Genomic DNA, 15,646 nt, shown 5'->3' on the forward strand with positions numbered 1-15,646 from the left:
GGGGGGGGTGGGTAGAGAAGCGATGGCAATAGTTTAAATAATGGGAGATGGGGAATTTTTATATTTCAGCTTTATTTTCTCTTCTTTAGGGGAAGCGAAGAGACTGGTAGCTTTAGATTAAGAAGAAAACAGTGATTTTTTTTTTTTTATTGTTTTAATGGGGAAAACATCTAGAAATGGCAGGTTGCCGTGAAAAGTGCCACATCTGATCTGTGATCTGATGGCCCCCAATTCCTAAAGAGGAGGTGAGCCCTGGTGTGGCAGGTCAGGAGAGATACTGGCTTTGCATGCTGCAGCCTCTTGGGAGAACACAGCTCCAGAGACAAAGAACTGGCTGGCATGGGATGGGGGCGGGGGGTGCAGCAGAAGGGGGCCAGAATGGGGGAACCCTTAAGTAGTACCAAAATTAGCTGCCGTCTGCTCCCTGCTGGTGGGTCCCTGGGGTGTAGAGTGGCAAGGAGGGTGTTGGGGCTGAACGGAGAAGAAACTGAGATGCTGATAAAAACCACCCTGCTCGAGGGGTCCACGGGCCCTGGGTCTGAAGAGTAGAAAACCAATAGGGGTTGGTCGATCGGAGTGCCTTCTCAATCATCCCCCTGAACCCCATCTCGGTTCTGGAAGGGGATCAACACCGCCTGGAGGGTGACCCAGTCCTGGCCCTGGGCTCCCAGGGGGCAGGGGGAGGGGTGGGCACGGTGGGCTCTCCCCCCACCCCTCCCCCGGCTTCACCTCCCTTCCTCCCGGCCGGCCCGGCCCCCGCCCGGCCCGTTGCAGGGCAGCACCCAGTTGTTATCGTGCAGACCCAGGCGGCAGCCAGGTGTCTCGCGGTCCGCTCGGCGGCAGCACATCCAGTAGGAACGTCCGTAAGGCAGGTCGTGGTGGTAGGGCTTCGGGTGCCAGCGGCAGAGCGACACGTCACCCTTCTCGTATCTCTTGCGGCACTGCTTGCAAGGGTCATCGCGATACAGGGGGTCGCGGCTCCAGCGCGAGTCTGTGGCCCGCACACCGAACGCCTCAATGATGCCCTTGAAGTGGTGGCAGGTGCACTTGAGGGCCGCCAGGGCCCGCGTGGGCAGGAAGCTGAAGATCTTCACCAGTACGTGCTCGGGCAGCAGCAGCATGTACTGCCGCGGCTCCAGCAGCCGCTGGATCTTGAAGCGGATCTCCAGGAAGTCGTGCGACACGTGCCGATACAGGCGGCACAGGGAGGTGTCCGCTGTCCCCTCAGCGTCGTCCGGGCCTGGCGCGGTGGTGGGGGAGTCGGCTGGGGGCGGCTCGGGGGGCCCGTCCGGACCCCGGGACTGGAGGAAGAAGAGCTGGCCCGGTGGGGGCGGCTCCTCGGGGCTGACCGTCAGGCACACCGTCTCCTCTTTCACATTCTTGGTGCCATCCTTGCCAAAGAAGATGCACTCGTCCACCACACCCGTCACTACCACGTCCACGTGGAAGCCTGACGCGCCGCAGTCCCGGGCAGGGGGTGGAGGGGGCGCCGGGGGAGTGTCCTCAGGCCTGGCAGGGACCGGGCTCTCCCCTTCGCTGGCTTCATCCGCCCGAGCCAGAAGGAACTCCACATTGCTGGGCAGGGCATCCCGAGAGGGGCTGATGAGCTGGTACAGGTCACAGGTGATCTTGTCCTTGGCTCGGGCCCCGGGGCCTGGGCTGCCAGGGTAGGCACAACCGGGCCGGCCGCTGCTCCCGTTGGGCAAGCTGCCGTCGGGCGCCCGGGGCTCTCGGCCGTTGGAGATACGAAAGGCGATGCGCACCTCCCCTGGGCCGGGCCCAGGCCGCTCCTCTTTGCGGAGGCCTTTGGCTGGAGGGCTGTCCCGCTGGGCCTCAAAGTGGGCCACTGCCTCAGCTACGCGGCTGCAGTCCCCGCCACCAGACCTCCGCTCGGACCCCAGCCCTTTGGCAGGCCCACCCTGCTCAGCCGACACGAAGACCACAGGCGCCGGGGTGCTGGGGCGTGGGTAGTTCTGCAGGGCCAGGGCGGCCCGCTGTTCCACCAGGGCCACCATCTCAGCCACAGAGAGCAGGTCTACATCTTCACCAGCTGAGGCTGGGGCCCCTTCAGTGGCAGGGGGCCCCTCTCGGCCCCCTGGGTCCGGTGGAGCCTTAGTAGGCTCAAGACAGCGCCTCCTCCGCTTGGCCTTGGAGCTGTCACTGCCCCAGTGCCCCTTGACCTTCATGGAGCTGGCCCGGCTGCCCCCACCACACTGGTGGGCCACAAAGAAGGCCACCTTCTCCTTTGTATTCCCGGGCTTGATCACGTACCACGTGTCCAGCAGGACTCGCCCCTCATCGCCAGCAGCTGCTGCGGAGAGGAGCGGGGCAGGCTGGGAGGCAGGGGCCTCCGTGGCCAAGGTGGGCGGGGTGTTCTCTGAGTGGGCAGGCCCGTGGTCTGGCTCGGCCCCGCTGCCCGGCTCTGGGCAGGCTGATGGCTTGAGGGCCGCGGCAGGCGGGCGCGGCTGGTTCTGGGAGTAGGTGCCAAAGGGCCGGGGGCACCAGAGCTGGAAGGGCAGGAGGCCGCTGCGGTCCATCCTGGGAAACGGTAGCAGACAGGCCGGGGTTCACCGCATTTCAGGACCTGCTTGGATGGTCAGGGGAGGCTCCGCAGGCCACCTGGAGACAGGGAAGAGGAGGTTGGGGAGGTGGGGGAATAGCTTGCCCTCCTCCTACCACCCTGGCCTCAACCTCTTCTGAGGGGACAGACCAACTTAGACCACTGAGAACTCTACTCCTGCCCCGCTGCACAGGTGAGCAAAGGGAGGGCTGCAGAGGGGATGAGAGCCGGTCTTTAAACACCCAGAAGGTAACCAGAGCCGGCAGCCTGTCGCAACCATGCAGGTCATACTCCGTGGCCCGACTGCCCTCACTCATGATCCAGAGGCCTCCTGCTACCATAACCCTGGACTCTAGTGAAAGCAGCAACTGACAGGTCCTCCTTTGTCTCCTTGCTCACCCAACAGCCAGTTCCTCAAAAGACAAGAATTCCCAGCCCTACCCACAGCTACGGCTACTTGAGCCCACGGAGGAAGGAATGAGGTAGGCTGGGCAGGGGGAGAAAATCCAAGGTCACAGCCAGCCAGGCCCTTAAGAAATCGGCTCTTCACTTTGTTCAAGTCGTGGGGCTCCCTGAGACACCCTCAAAGCTGTGTGTCCTCGCCCAGAAAGAACGCACACACTCGCACAAGACCGTGCAGGTGATTAATTCCGTTAGGCACAGCCACAGACCTCTGGGATAAGAAGGCCTGCTCTGGTGGACACAGGTCAACTGAGTGGGGAAGGGTTTACTTGGTGTAACACCAGGCCCCCGAAACTTGGTTTCGGGACTTTTCAATTCAGGGCTCTCTTAATGACGACCGTTTTATTTTGCAACGACTTTGTGCATGACCTACTCTGGAGACAATTCTGCCACTGAGTCTGACGTGACTGCTTTGCACTGCAGGACCACCAGGCAGCACATCCCTCCGTCTCAATCATTCCCTGGGCCCATCTCCCTCCAGGCATCTTGAAACCAAAATACTCTCCAAACCTCCAACCTCCCCAAACCTCCAACCTCCCACGTGCCCATAGACCAGGGGTCAGCAAACTACAGCTCATTGCCTGTCTCTGCAAATAAAGTTTTACTGAAACATGCTCATCTATCTATGGCTGCTTGCATACTACAATGGCAGAAGAGTTGCAACAGAGGACATACAGCCTTGCAAAGTCTAAAATACTCATTATCTGGCCCTTTATAGAAAAAGTCAGCTGACCCCTGCACTACAGACTATTCCAGGGGTCCTGAATTCTAAATTCAGGCAATTCCACAGACACCACTAAAAATTCCATCATTTCGTGGTCCTGTGGACAGCATTCAAAATCCAGACAGCCTCCAAACACCCACAGACACCAGTCACAAAGAGAGTCCTAATCCTAAAAATACTTATCCCTCATAATCCATGATCCCACCTTCCCCTCAAATACTTACAACCCCTGCTGAAATCCCAGTTCTTTGTTCCAAACAAGAATCACCATACAACCCCTAAAACCTATAGAGGACGAAGTCTACCATTCATCAATACATCCAAATGCTCAGGAATAGACACACAAACATAGCAAAAGCCATTTTCTATAGATGCTCTACAGATCACTCTACAACTTGGCTACCCTCTAAAATCCTCCATTCAGACCCTACCCTTATCTTCAGAATATATGCCTTCCCCCAAATATCCAGACTCTCTCCAAACCTAATTTAAATTCCTAAACCTATAAATATCCCCTCCGGCACAGAAGGCTCCAATCCCAAGGAACCCCTGGCAAATCCCATGTCTACCAAGGACTCCGACATTCACAGTGATTTCCCAACCTCACAGATACCCCAAAAAGAGGAGTTTCCTGAAATCCTATACTCCCCTTCAAATACTTTCTAAACCTCTATACGTATTTCCTAAATCCACACAAGCCCTTCGACTGAAAAAAAAAAACAAAAAACAAAAAAACCAAAAAAGAAAAACCACCCACAACCTAAAACATAAAAGCTCCCTAACACATAAGACTAATCCCAAACCTTATATTTTTCAAAGTCTCCCAAACCCCCAAATGCTCCCAAAGAATCCTCACAACTGACACGTGCTTATTGCGTGTTCGCTGGAGCTTATTAGATACTGTTCTAACAACTCCTGCTAATCCTCCTCGGTCCCGATGAAGCAGGTTAGCGTATTAATTAGTTCCTGTGTCCAGATGAGACACAGGAAGGTTTAACCCCAAATCGAGGGTCAGACAGGTAGGAAGAAGTTGAGGCCAGGCATTCTGGCTCCAGCATCGGTACCCCTGGATTCTTTATTTTGTTCCTAAGTCTCTCCGTGAGCTCCTCAAATCGCAAACCCACCAGACATCTCAAACCACAAAGGAGACCCCTACAATACAACCGAAAGTTCCACATTACGAAAGAACCCAAACCCAAACCCCAAGGCTCCCCCTAAGCTCAAGGGAACCCCAAGTATCCCCCACACCCACACACTTTCTCAAGCCCCCAAATAACGATTAACCGCGAAGGGAGCCCCAAATTTTGAACTGCCCCCCCATTCGGACGACCCCCGAAACCTAGACACGCCCCCAAAGGGCCCTCACCCTCGAGCCCCGCCCCCCTGCGGCGGGAGAGGGAGGCAGCACATACGCATGCGCGCACCAGTGAAGAGGGCCCGCCCCCTCACTCCTTCTCTCCGGACGTCGCGTGGTGGCGCGCGACTACTTTCTCTCCGCCCCTTTGTTGACAGACGCGCGCGTGACGCCCCCAGCCAATGAGCGGCTGCCGTTCGGGGCCGTGCCCATATAAGGAATGGCTTGGCGAAGGGGCCTAACTTCGAAAGAGGGAGGAGTAGGCGAGAGGTGAAGGGGGTGTGGAAACAGCGGAGTGTAAGAGAGCGTAGAACAATTCCCAACTTCTTGCTAAAACGGAGGATCAAGGCCAGGACAGAGGCCATGGTATTCAGGGATAGGTACATTACACGGCTTTCCCTCTAAACAGGAGCCCCGATTGACAGTTGAGATTTAAAGGGCCGGGCAGCTTCAGGATTGAGGGCCAGAAGGAACCAGGCAGAAAGATCTGAGTGCCCAGGTTTGGTTGGGAACCCTGGAGACCGAGATTTCCAGTGGGGGAAACTGGGCAGCGGGATCACATCATCCTTGAAAAACAAATGGCAGAACTCTGCGATGCCTCCCCACCCGCCTTCCCCACCTCTGTCGCGGCACTGAGTCTAAGCCTCTGGGCTTGGCATTCAAGGCTCAAGCTGTGTGTCCAAATGGACCTCTCCATTCAGCCTTTCCAACCAGGCGCCCCAAATCTGACTCAGACTTAGTACAAGGAAAGAATATTAAATACTTTCAATAATGCTTTTTAAATATTAGCTACCTGTTAAAATGATAATACTTAGGATATAATTTAAATAAATTACTTAAAATTAACTTCATCTCTTTGACTTTTTAAAAAACGTGGCTACTAGAAGATTTTAAATTACACATACGGCTCGCATTATATTTCTATTGAACAGGGCTCACCTAGATCCTTACAAAGCCAGGCTGATTGAAGAGATATCCAAAGTGACTCCACTGCAGCCATCTATCCAAGTGTCACCTGTCTGTCCTTCCACCACCCTGCCCCAGCCGTGCCTGCTTCCACCAATCCTGCACATCACAACCAGAAGGGTCTTCAAGCACAAACCTGACCCTGTCACTACCCTGTACAAAACCTACCATGAATGACTCCCCGGTGCCCTTGGGAAAAAGCCCCGGTACCCTACAAGTCCAACCTCATCCCTCCTCACTCCTCCACACCCCCAGTGGACCCCGGAGGGCACCAGATCTGGCATAGAGAGTGATTTGAGTACTTGCAACCCTGTCTGACCCTCAGTAGAAACTATTATCCTCTCCAATGTAAGAATAAAGAAACAGAAGCCAGACAGGTGGCCTACGCAGAACTGGTGCGAGTGGGAGCAGGGATAGGAATCCAGGGAATCTGATTCTAGAACGCTGTGCCCCATTGCTTTGCTATATATTCTCTGGGGCACTAGCTCAGCCATTCCTTTCTCTAAGAAGCGAATCTCCGAGCCTGGGTAAGACTCCCCCCCTGCATTCCCCCCCTCGGGCACCTTGCTGTGACTCCTCAAAGTCACCGAACTCTTCCCTTCCATGGTCTTTGCATTGGTTCTTCCCACTAACTGGAATGCTCTCCCTCCAGATCTCCACGTGGCTCAGTTCTTTAATCCATTTGCTTTGCTCAAATGTAACTGTAACAGGGAGGGCTTGCCTGAGCTCCCTTCCGGGGAAACCTCCCACCTGCCCAGGGAAGGATCTCTGACGAGTCCCAGCCCTGCCCATGCTGAGTCATCACTGTCTCTACAGATGGATTTGTCTCTTCTGCTGGACAGTGAACCCAGAAGGGCCAGGGCAGTCATGGTCATTACGGTGTCCCCAGCAGCACTGCCCAGCGTTGAGACTGAATGGATGGACCTCCCCTGCAGCTCCCTGTCTTAAACTTTACGAGGCCTGGCAGTGTAGACTCTGTTTCACAGCCAGATTCTGTCTGTGTCCGAGGTCACTGGGGCAGAATTTTCTAACTTCCCACACACTGAACCCTCCACATGGCCCTACCCGAGGTCAGCTTTCAGAGAATGCTCCATGAAGGTCCAATACTGTAAAACATCGTGACCCAGAAGACTGAAAGTTGAAAAAAAAAAGGAAAAAGACCAGACAAATACGAACCAAGAGACAAGTAGAAGAGTGCCAATACCGTTTAAAAAAAAAAAAAAACGGCGGGGCCCCTGGGTGGCTCAGTCGGTGAAGCAATGGACTCCTGATTTCGGCTCAGGTCATGATCTCGCGATCTCGTGGTTTATGGGTTCAAGTCCCACGGCAGGGAGCCTGCTTGGGATTCTCTCTCTCTGCCCCTCCCCCGCTCCTCCACTTGTGCAACCCTGAAAGTGCAAGCCCACGTGCATTCGCTCTCAAAATAGATAAACAAACCTTAAAATGTTTAAAGAAAGAAAGAAAGAAAAAAGAAATAGCAGCATCTGACAAAAGCAAGAGGTATCGGTACACACAAAGTTGGTAACAAAACAAACCGACCCATCATGGACAAACGTTCCCGACCCATGCTAATAACACTCTGGCGTCAAAATATATAAAGCCAGAAAACAGGACGGCAAACAGTCTGGCCACTCCACAATTGTGGTGGGAAACCGCAAAGCATCTCCCCAGAAGAGACGGGGTGGACAGATGAAATTAGTAAGGAACTGAACCACACCATCAACACCCGTGGTGGAAAGATCCCAACAGTTCGAGAATCCCCTAGCTGACATTCAGAGGCCCTCCTGTGTGCTGGCTTGGAGTTGGGCGCTGGGGACACAGAGATGACACTGAGCTCACCACGAGGAGCTCATGAGAAAGGGGGCAGACGTCCAAATAAACAGTCATGACCCACATGAATGTATCAGGAGAGAAAATGACGATGACGACGGCGGTTCACCCTCGAGCACTCGCTGGTTGCCAGGCTTGTCTCGGAGCGTTTTACGGATATTAACTCACTTCATCCTCACATCACCTCGCCGTTTCCTGACCTCATTTCAAGGAAGTGGAGGCACAGAAGGGCGAAGTGACTGCCCTCAGACACAGCTTTGTGGCGGGAGTTCACGAAGTACCAGCAGCTTTATTCACCGAGCAGCACTTTGTGTGGATCAAGTTACTCCGTCCTCAAAAACTGCAGTCCCCCCAGCAACAGCCCACACATCCTCCTTTCCCTTCCCGATTTTTTTTTTTTTTTGAGAGAGAGAGAGAGAAAAGAGAGCGCGAGCGCATGTAAGCAGGGGAGAGGGGCAAAGGGAGAGGGACTGAGAATCCTAAGCAGACTCCAAGCTCAGTACAGAGCCCCATGGGGGGGCTCGATCTCATGATCCTGCGATCATGGCCTGAGCTGAAATCAAGAGTCGGATGCTCAACCGACGGAGCCATCCCGGGGCCCCCGATTTGCTTTTTTCCTTAGCACATATCACTATCTAATACACTATAAACTTTGTCTATAAAGTTTGTCGGTCTCCCCTCACTAAAACGAAAGCTCCCACAGGACTGGTGGTTTCGTCCACTTTATTTCACTGCTAGATCCCCAGCTTTTAGAACAGCACTAAGCACTTGGCGACTCAGACCGTTCCCCCTCGAACAGTGGTCCCTGGGAGTGTGTTAGCAATGTAGTCTTGGGGCACCCGAGTGGTTCAGTCGGTTAAGCTTTAAGCCTCTGACTCTTGATTTCGGCTCAGGTCATGATCTTACAGTTTGTGAGTTTGAGCCCCAGGTCGAGCTCTGTGCTTGACAGTGAGGAGCCTGCTTGGGAGTCTCTCTCTCTCTCTCTCTCTCCCTCTCTCTCTTCCCCTCCCCTGCTCTCTCTCTCAAAATAAATAAACTTAAAAGAATAAGTAAATACAGTAAAAAATGTAAAAAAAAAAAAAAAAGGGGGGGAACGTAGTCTCATAGTCTCGGGCTCTGCCCTACACGTGCTGAGTCGGAAGGTGCCCTTTGACAAACTCTCTCAGGGATTCGTATGCACGTTTAAGTTGGAGAGGCAATGCCCTAACACATCAGAGGTATGCAATGCATATTTGTTGGAAAAAACTCCTAACCCTGCCACGCTGCCCGTCTTCCCTTGGGCTACTGGGGACCTCTTGGGAAAAGCTGGCTGGTTCCAGACAAGCCCCCGTGGGGAAGGCCTGCCCCAGCACCTCCTCCAGGAATTATTCGGGAGTGCCCTCCCAAGCTATTCGGGATCTCTTCCTCCTGAGGCCTCCTCTGGCAGCACCTGTCACCTGTCACTGCGGAATGACAATGACCTGGGTGAGGGCCCATCTCCCCTCCACCCTGTGGGTTTCTGGAAGGCTGGGACCTCTCCTCGAAGGCACAGCTGCTCCAGCCTCCGCACTTGGCTCAACTGGCCTAGTTTAGCTCTTCCGGCTCTATCCTTTCCACGGTAGCCAGAGAGACTGCTCCAAACAGAAATCAGACCACATCACTCCCCTGCTGAAAACCTTTCTGTGAGAGGCGCAAATGTGCAAAAACAAAAATACCTGTCCGGGAACCCTTCTCAGGAAGCTACCGGAGGATTTGCTTCTCTTTTTTTTTTAATTTTTTTTTCAACATTTATTTATTTTTTGGGACAGAGAGAGACAGAGCATGAACGGGGGAGGGGCAGAGAGAGAGGGAGACACAGAATCGGAAACAGGCTCCAGGCTCAGAGCCATCAGCCCAGAGCCTGACGCGGGGCTCGAACTCCCAGACCGCGAGATCGTGACCTGGCTGAAGTCGGACGCTTAACCGACTGCGCCACCCAGGCGCCCCAGGATTTGCTTCTCCAATATGAAAACAGTGAACGAAGAAAAAGGGAACTATCAGATCAAAGAACTAAGCGTAGCCCCGGAAGCGAGGCAAAAGGAATCCCCACACGAAGGTAAAGGGACAGCCTGGGAGGACAGTGCGGTGCAGGAGGTCTAGGGAGAACCCGTTCCCATCAATGCACAAAGAAAGGAGGAAGGCTAACAATTCACAAGCTAAGTGCACATCTTAAGAAGTTGGAAACAATGTCAACTACAGCAGAATAAAGCAAAGAAAGGAGAAAGGCAATAAAAAGTGGATGCCTGGCCCCCCTCACTCTGACTCACGGTGATGTCCCCACCAACCCCCACCCTCGGGGCGCCTCCATCCCAGGGATAGGGCTGTCAGGGTTACGGCAGCACAGGGCTGGGCACAGAGCAGGTGCTCAGGGAATGCACTGGTCCACCGTCCCGCAGGAATCGGTGGCTTCTTACCAGAGCTCTGTTCCTGGTCCTGCTGCTTCTATCCCCCACCCTCTCCACCCCCACTCCTGCCACCATTCGGTCCACAATCTTGATTCATCCAGGCCCCTTTCTCGGCTTTTTGGCCTCAGGGTCTGCTGGTCTCTGCCTCCCTCTCAAATTTTCCTTCCCAACAGCTCCCTAGTGATAGGAATCATCCAAATCCTCAGGATCTGGAGATTCAAGATGCAGAAAGAATCCAGGCAGGGCCTGCAGACACCCAGCTTTCTCACTTTTCCCTATGTGCCCATAGGCAGGGTGCTTAACCCTCGGTGCCTCAGTTTCCTCCAGTGTAAAATGCAGATAATAACAATACCCACCCACGGGCTGGTTGATGATTCACTCAGATCACCCTGGTACAGTGCTCAGTGTCAGCTAGGCACCAAGGAGAGGCTCAGTGTTCAGGCTCTGGGATTATTATCTTTTTCAATGTTTATTTAAAAAAATTTTTTTTCAATGCTTATTTATTTTTGAGAGACAGAGAGTCAGAGCATGAGCAGGGAGGGGCAGAGAGAGAGACACACACACGCAGAATCCGAAGCAGGCTCCAGGATCTGAGCCATCAGCACAGAGCCTGATGCGGGGCTGGAACTCATGAACGGTGAGATCCTGACCTGAGCCAAAGTCAGACACTTAACCGACTGAGCCACCCAGGTGCCCCTGGGATTATTATTTTTTTTATGTTTGTTTATTTTTGGGACAGAGAGATACAGAGAGAGAGAGACAGAGAGACAGAGAGAGAGAGAGAGAGAAAGAGAACAAGTGGGGGAGGGGCAGAGACAGAGGGAGACAGGCTCCAGGCTCTGAGCTGTCAGCACAGAGCCCAGTGCAGGGCTCGAACTCAGGAACCAAACCACGGGATGATGACCTGAGCGGAAGTCAAGACACTTCACCGAAGTCAGACACTTAACCCACGGAGCCACCCAGGCGCCCCCAGGCTCTGGGATTATTAAGAGAACGTGAGACTACCTAACAGTTTGGAAATCACTGGCCGAACCAAAGACTTTGTCCCTCTTTATTTAAGAACTCTGAAGTGAAACTGACCCTAGTCCCTCATAGTAACCAAAATATGGACATTCCTTTGTTCCTGTCGTGTACTGGGTCTCCCCTATTAATGAAACAGGTATTTACAGAGCAGGTACTGTGTGCCAGCCGCTTGTTCCGGGCACTGGGGATATGCAGGGAAAAAGAGATAAAAATCCTCGCCTTCCTGGGGCTCACATACTAATTGGAGGCAGTAACAGTAAAAATAGAGTAAGTTAAGTTCCAAGGCGGCAAGCGCTTTGGGGAAACAAATACGGCGAGTAGGAGGACTGGGAGTGGAAGTGGAAATTATGATCTTTTTTTGTTGTTGTTAAGTTTATTTATTTTTGAGAGAGAGAGGAGGGGAGAGAACGTGAGCCGGGGAGGGGCAGAGAGAGGAGGAGAGAGAGAATCCCAAGCAGGCTCTGTGCCGTCAGATCTCACAAACTATGAGATCATGACCCGAGCCAAAATCAAGAGTCAAAATCAAGATTCAGATGCTTAACTAACTGAGCCACCCAGGAGCCCCATAGTGAGGGTTATGATCTTAATCGAGGGGTTAGAATGGCATCATGGAGCAGGTGACAAGCCAGGAAAACTTGTACTTTTAGGAATAATACGGCATTACCAGAGCTACTAGAAATATACCATTAGAACTGGTAAAAATAAGGGTACCTGGGTGGCTCAGTCAGTTAAGCTTCCAATTCCTGATCTCAGCTCAGGTCTTTAATTTTTTTTTTTTTTTTTAGTGTTTATTTTATTTTTGAGGCAGGGGAGGGGCAGGGGGAGAGGGAGAGGGAGACACAGAATCCAAAGCAGGCTCCAGGCTCCGAGCTGTCAGCACAGAGCCTGACATGGGGCTCAAACTCACGGACCGCGAGATCTTGACCTGAACTGAAGTCAGATGCTTAACCGACTGAGCCACCCAGGCGCCCCAGCTCAGGTGTTGAGCTCAGGTGTTGATCATAGGACCGTGAGTTCAAGCCCCGCATTGGGCTCCATGCTGGGCATGAAGCCTACTTTAAAAAAAAGAAAAGAAAAGAAATTGTAAAAATATCATTGTATGAGTAAGCTTCGGACAGGCACAGGCTGAAAAACACATTTAAGATTTTAAGAAAAGGCAAAATGACTTGGAAGGCAGGCACATTTCCCAAGACGGGCAAGTAAAGGAAAGGGGGAGCAAAGTGTCACCTTACCCCAGGGGACCCCAGATGTGACATACAGGCACAGGGACAAGTGAGAGGCTGGCACACTTTACCCCCAAACCAATAAGTTTTCAGATAACTCACTGAGAGCTGAAGACAAAGGGTTAAAGACCCCTGAAAGCAAGGACAAGCAGGCAAAGCTAGCATGAGGGGCTGCAAATGAATCAGTAAGAGAAATCCCAAACCCGAAAAATGAGCACGAATGTCACCAACGCTGTGACAACAGCAAGCTCCCCAGGGGCAAGGTGTCAGTCTACACATAGTCGGTGCTCTATCAACACTGGGAACTACTCAAGGAAGGAACCCCCATTTTCTGGAAGAGGAAACCGAAGTCCAGAGGGGTTAAGTGACTTGCCTAGAGTCACACAGCTAGTGTGTGATGGGGCCAGGATTCAAATCTGAGCGTTCTGGTTCCAAAGCGTATGCTCAATAGTTTCTTTCTCAAAAGAATAAAAATCATAAAAACACCTCATACTTCGTATTCACTAAACATTTTATATATGTTACCTTATCATCTCCTTACAAGAGCCCCGTGCTTGGAATGTGGCCCCAGGTTACATAAGAAAACTCGAGGGCCAGAGTGGGAATGCAACTTGGCCAAGGACACACAGCGCAGAGGAAGGGATTTGTACCCCGGTGTATCTGAGGCCAGTGCTTTTAAGCATAAACTTTCCCATCAGAGTCAGAAAACTTATGTGATAAACTCAGGAAGCCTCACAACAAATGAACCAAACTGTTTCAAGATGAATTACAAAGTTACCTGACTGCCAGGGGAGGCTGGAATGACCCAAAGGTTGGGGTAAGAAAACACAGTTGTTGGAAATATTTCCTATTCACTGAAATGCCTGGAGCTGGGCCAGGCTGGGCATTGGGAAGTGAATTATTTATATTTGGCTGGCGATGGGAATGGGGACAGACTGAGTCTCTGAGCAACCCCCCTTGGGGAGTCGCCCTTGGACATGGGAGCCTAGGGGTAGTGGGTGGGACACCAGAAGGGTGAGATATGGGGGCAATCTGTGAGAGAACGAAAAGGAGGCAGACTGGCTGATGTCTCCCTCACTGGTCGCTGTCTTCCACTTTCTCTCTCGAGTCTGTTTCCCACTCCCGCTCCAAAAATGCTAACTCATGTGTATTGAGCACTTACTCCAAGAACTTTACGTGCTGACCTCCCTGGATCCTCTAACCTTCCTAGGGTTACCGATCCCATTTCATAGTTAAGGAGAAGTCAAAAGACTTGCCCAAGGTCACACAGCAAATGACAGAACCACAATTCAAACTGAAGACTGCCTCTGTTCTCAAGTCTCTGCCCTACTCTTGGCGTTTCAGTACAAGGCAAAGGGACTGAATTGCAGTGGTGAAACCAGATTCTGTGCCAGTATGCCTAGCTTGGAATCCTGAGCCTACCATGTAATGCTGGATGACATTAGGAAAGTTGCTTAAGTTCTCTGTGCCTCTGCTTCCTTTCTGTAGAATGGAAATAATAACAGCACCTACACCTTAGGGGTGTTGCCAGAATTAAATGAGTTAATATGCACCAAGAGCTAAGAAAAGGGCCAGGCACTTCCAACGTTTATTTATTTTTGGGACAGAGAGAGACAGAGCATGAACGGGGGAGGGGCACAGAGAGAGGGAGACACAGAATCGGAAACAGGCTCCAGGCTCTGAGCCATCAGCCCAGAGCCGGACGCGGGGCTCGAACTCCCGGACCGCGAGATCGTGACCTGGCTGAAGTCGGACGCTTAACCGACTGCGCCACCCAGGCGCCCCAAAAAAGGGCCAGGCACTTCCTAAACCATAAATGTCAGCTGTAATCCACTGAGGAGAGCCCGGGCATGGCATGCTTCTTAGCCAGGATATGCCCAGAGCAGTGCCAGGTTTTGAGAAACTGCCTCCGGGGTTGGACTGATAAGGAGGGAATCCATCAGCACCTGTGACCCAGTCACATTCCTGGGGTGGGGAACTTCCCACCAACAGCTCTGAGACTGGGGTCTTATTGCAAGAGAGGGTAACAATCTTAAGAGGCCCTCCCTCTTCTCAGTGGCAAGTTGTTCCCACAACTCAGATAAGGGCACCAAGTTTCAGAGAAGGGAGACTTGTTCAGGTCACCGAGGAGTGACCGAATGAGATCTGACGGCTGGACTGCCAGTACACAACCACCACTACACTTTTCCAGATCCCACTGGAGAAACGCGAGTGCAAAAGGTTCTCTCTGTGGCCCTTTCTGGCCGTCTTATCCTAGTTCTGTGACTGTCCAGTTTCTTGGGAGTCTCTGGCTGGTCTAGGCAAACTATCGTTACATCCAGGCGCCTAATCTCATGCTCTCCACCCATTCCCAGTACGGTAGCCTAACCAACACATCACTCTACCATTGATTTCTCTCCTTCCACCACCTCAGCTTGCCCTCCTGCCCCCAGTCCGATCTAGAGGCCCCAACCCACCGCAGCCACAGCTGGCTTCTCCCTCGGAGCCTACAGACCCCCTCATTCATCTAGCCCTGACTCCCATGCCTCTCCGCATCCCCCAGGCTACTCCCCCTCGAAATTGCTCCCTTCAGGGCCTCTGTCGGGACGCCCAGCCCCTTCTCCAACTCGGGACTCCCTTCCCCAGCTCGGAGCTCCCTTACAATCAATCCCAAGGCTCGACTCCCTCCCCACCTCCAAGACCCCTCCCCAGCCCCCATTCTTCTACTACTCCCTCCGGCTCCCGTTTCTCCCAAACCCCTCCCCAAAGCGATCTCTCCTCGTCCAGCCTCTTCTTTAGCCACTGCCCCTTCCTTCTCGCCACCGGCCCCGAACCTCCGCCCCAGCTTTCCAGCGTCCCCAGCCCCCGCTCGGGCTTCTCACCATCTCTCCGCGCCGCAGCTCTTCTCGGCTACGCGGGTTTCCCCCACTCGCTCCTCTCCAGCCTCCCCTTCCGGGTTCCCGCCCCGAAGCCCGCTGGGAATTGGAGTCCGAGTGGCCACGGACTACACCTCCCAGAAGGCAGCGTGATCAAGCTTGGAGGTGGAGAAAGGAAGCAAACTGGGCGGGCTGGGGAGAAGATCGACTCTAACTCCCAGGAGGC

The 15,646-nt window shown here is 53.0% G+C and overlaps 1 protein-coding gene across 2 annotated transcripts; it reads right to left on the reverse strand.

Annotated features, from left to right (window-relative positions):
• On the reverse strand, positions 1-15,513 carry FBXO46 (F-box protein 46). 2 transcript variants are annotated; one of them, XM_040457439.1, is made up of 2 exons: positions 15,427-15,513; positions 1-2,619 (listed from the first exon to the last, which is right to left on the reverse strand). In XM_040457439.1, exon 2 carries the CDS (start codon positions 2,535-2,537, stop codon positions 726-728), a length of 1,812 nt encoding a protein of 603 aa, XP_040313373.1. In that variant the 5' UTR covers positions 2,538-2,619; positions 15,427-15,513; the 3' UTR covers positions 1-725. The 2 variants fall into 2 exon arrangements, with proteins under 2 accessions (XP_040313373.1, XP_040313374.1); XM_040457440.1 differs by lacking the exon at positions 15,427-15,513 and adding an exon at positions 5,113-5,838.
• Between the last annotated feature and the right edge of the window lie 133 nt (positions 15,514-15,646).

Source organism: Herpailurus yagouaroundi, unplaced genomic scaffold, assembly GCF_014898765.1.
Source record: "Herpailurus yagouaroundi ecotype Mexico unplaced genomic scaffold, PumYag 220, whole genome shotgun sequence".
Classification (NCBI taxonomy): domain Eukaryota; kingdom Metazoa; phylum Chordata; class Mammalia; order Carnivora; family Felidae; genus Herpailurus; species Herpailurus yagouaroundi.

Excerpts from the sequence above, each read along its gene's own strand:
- FBXO46 (XM_040457439.1), bottom strand. The coding sequence starts at position 2,537 with ATGGACCGCAGCGGCCTCCTGCCCTTCCAGCTCTGGTGCCCCCGGCCC.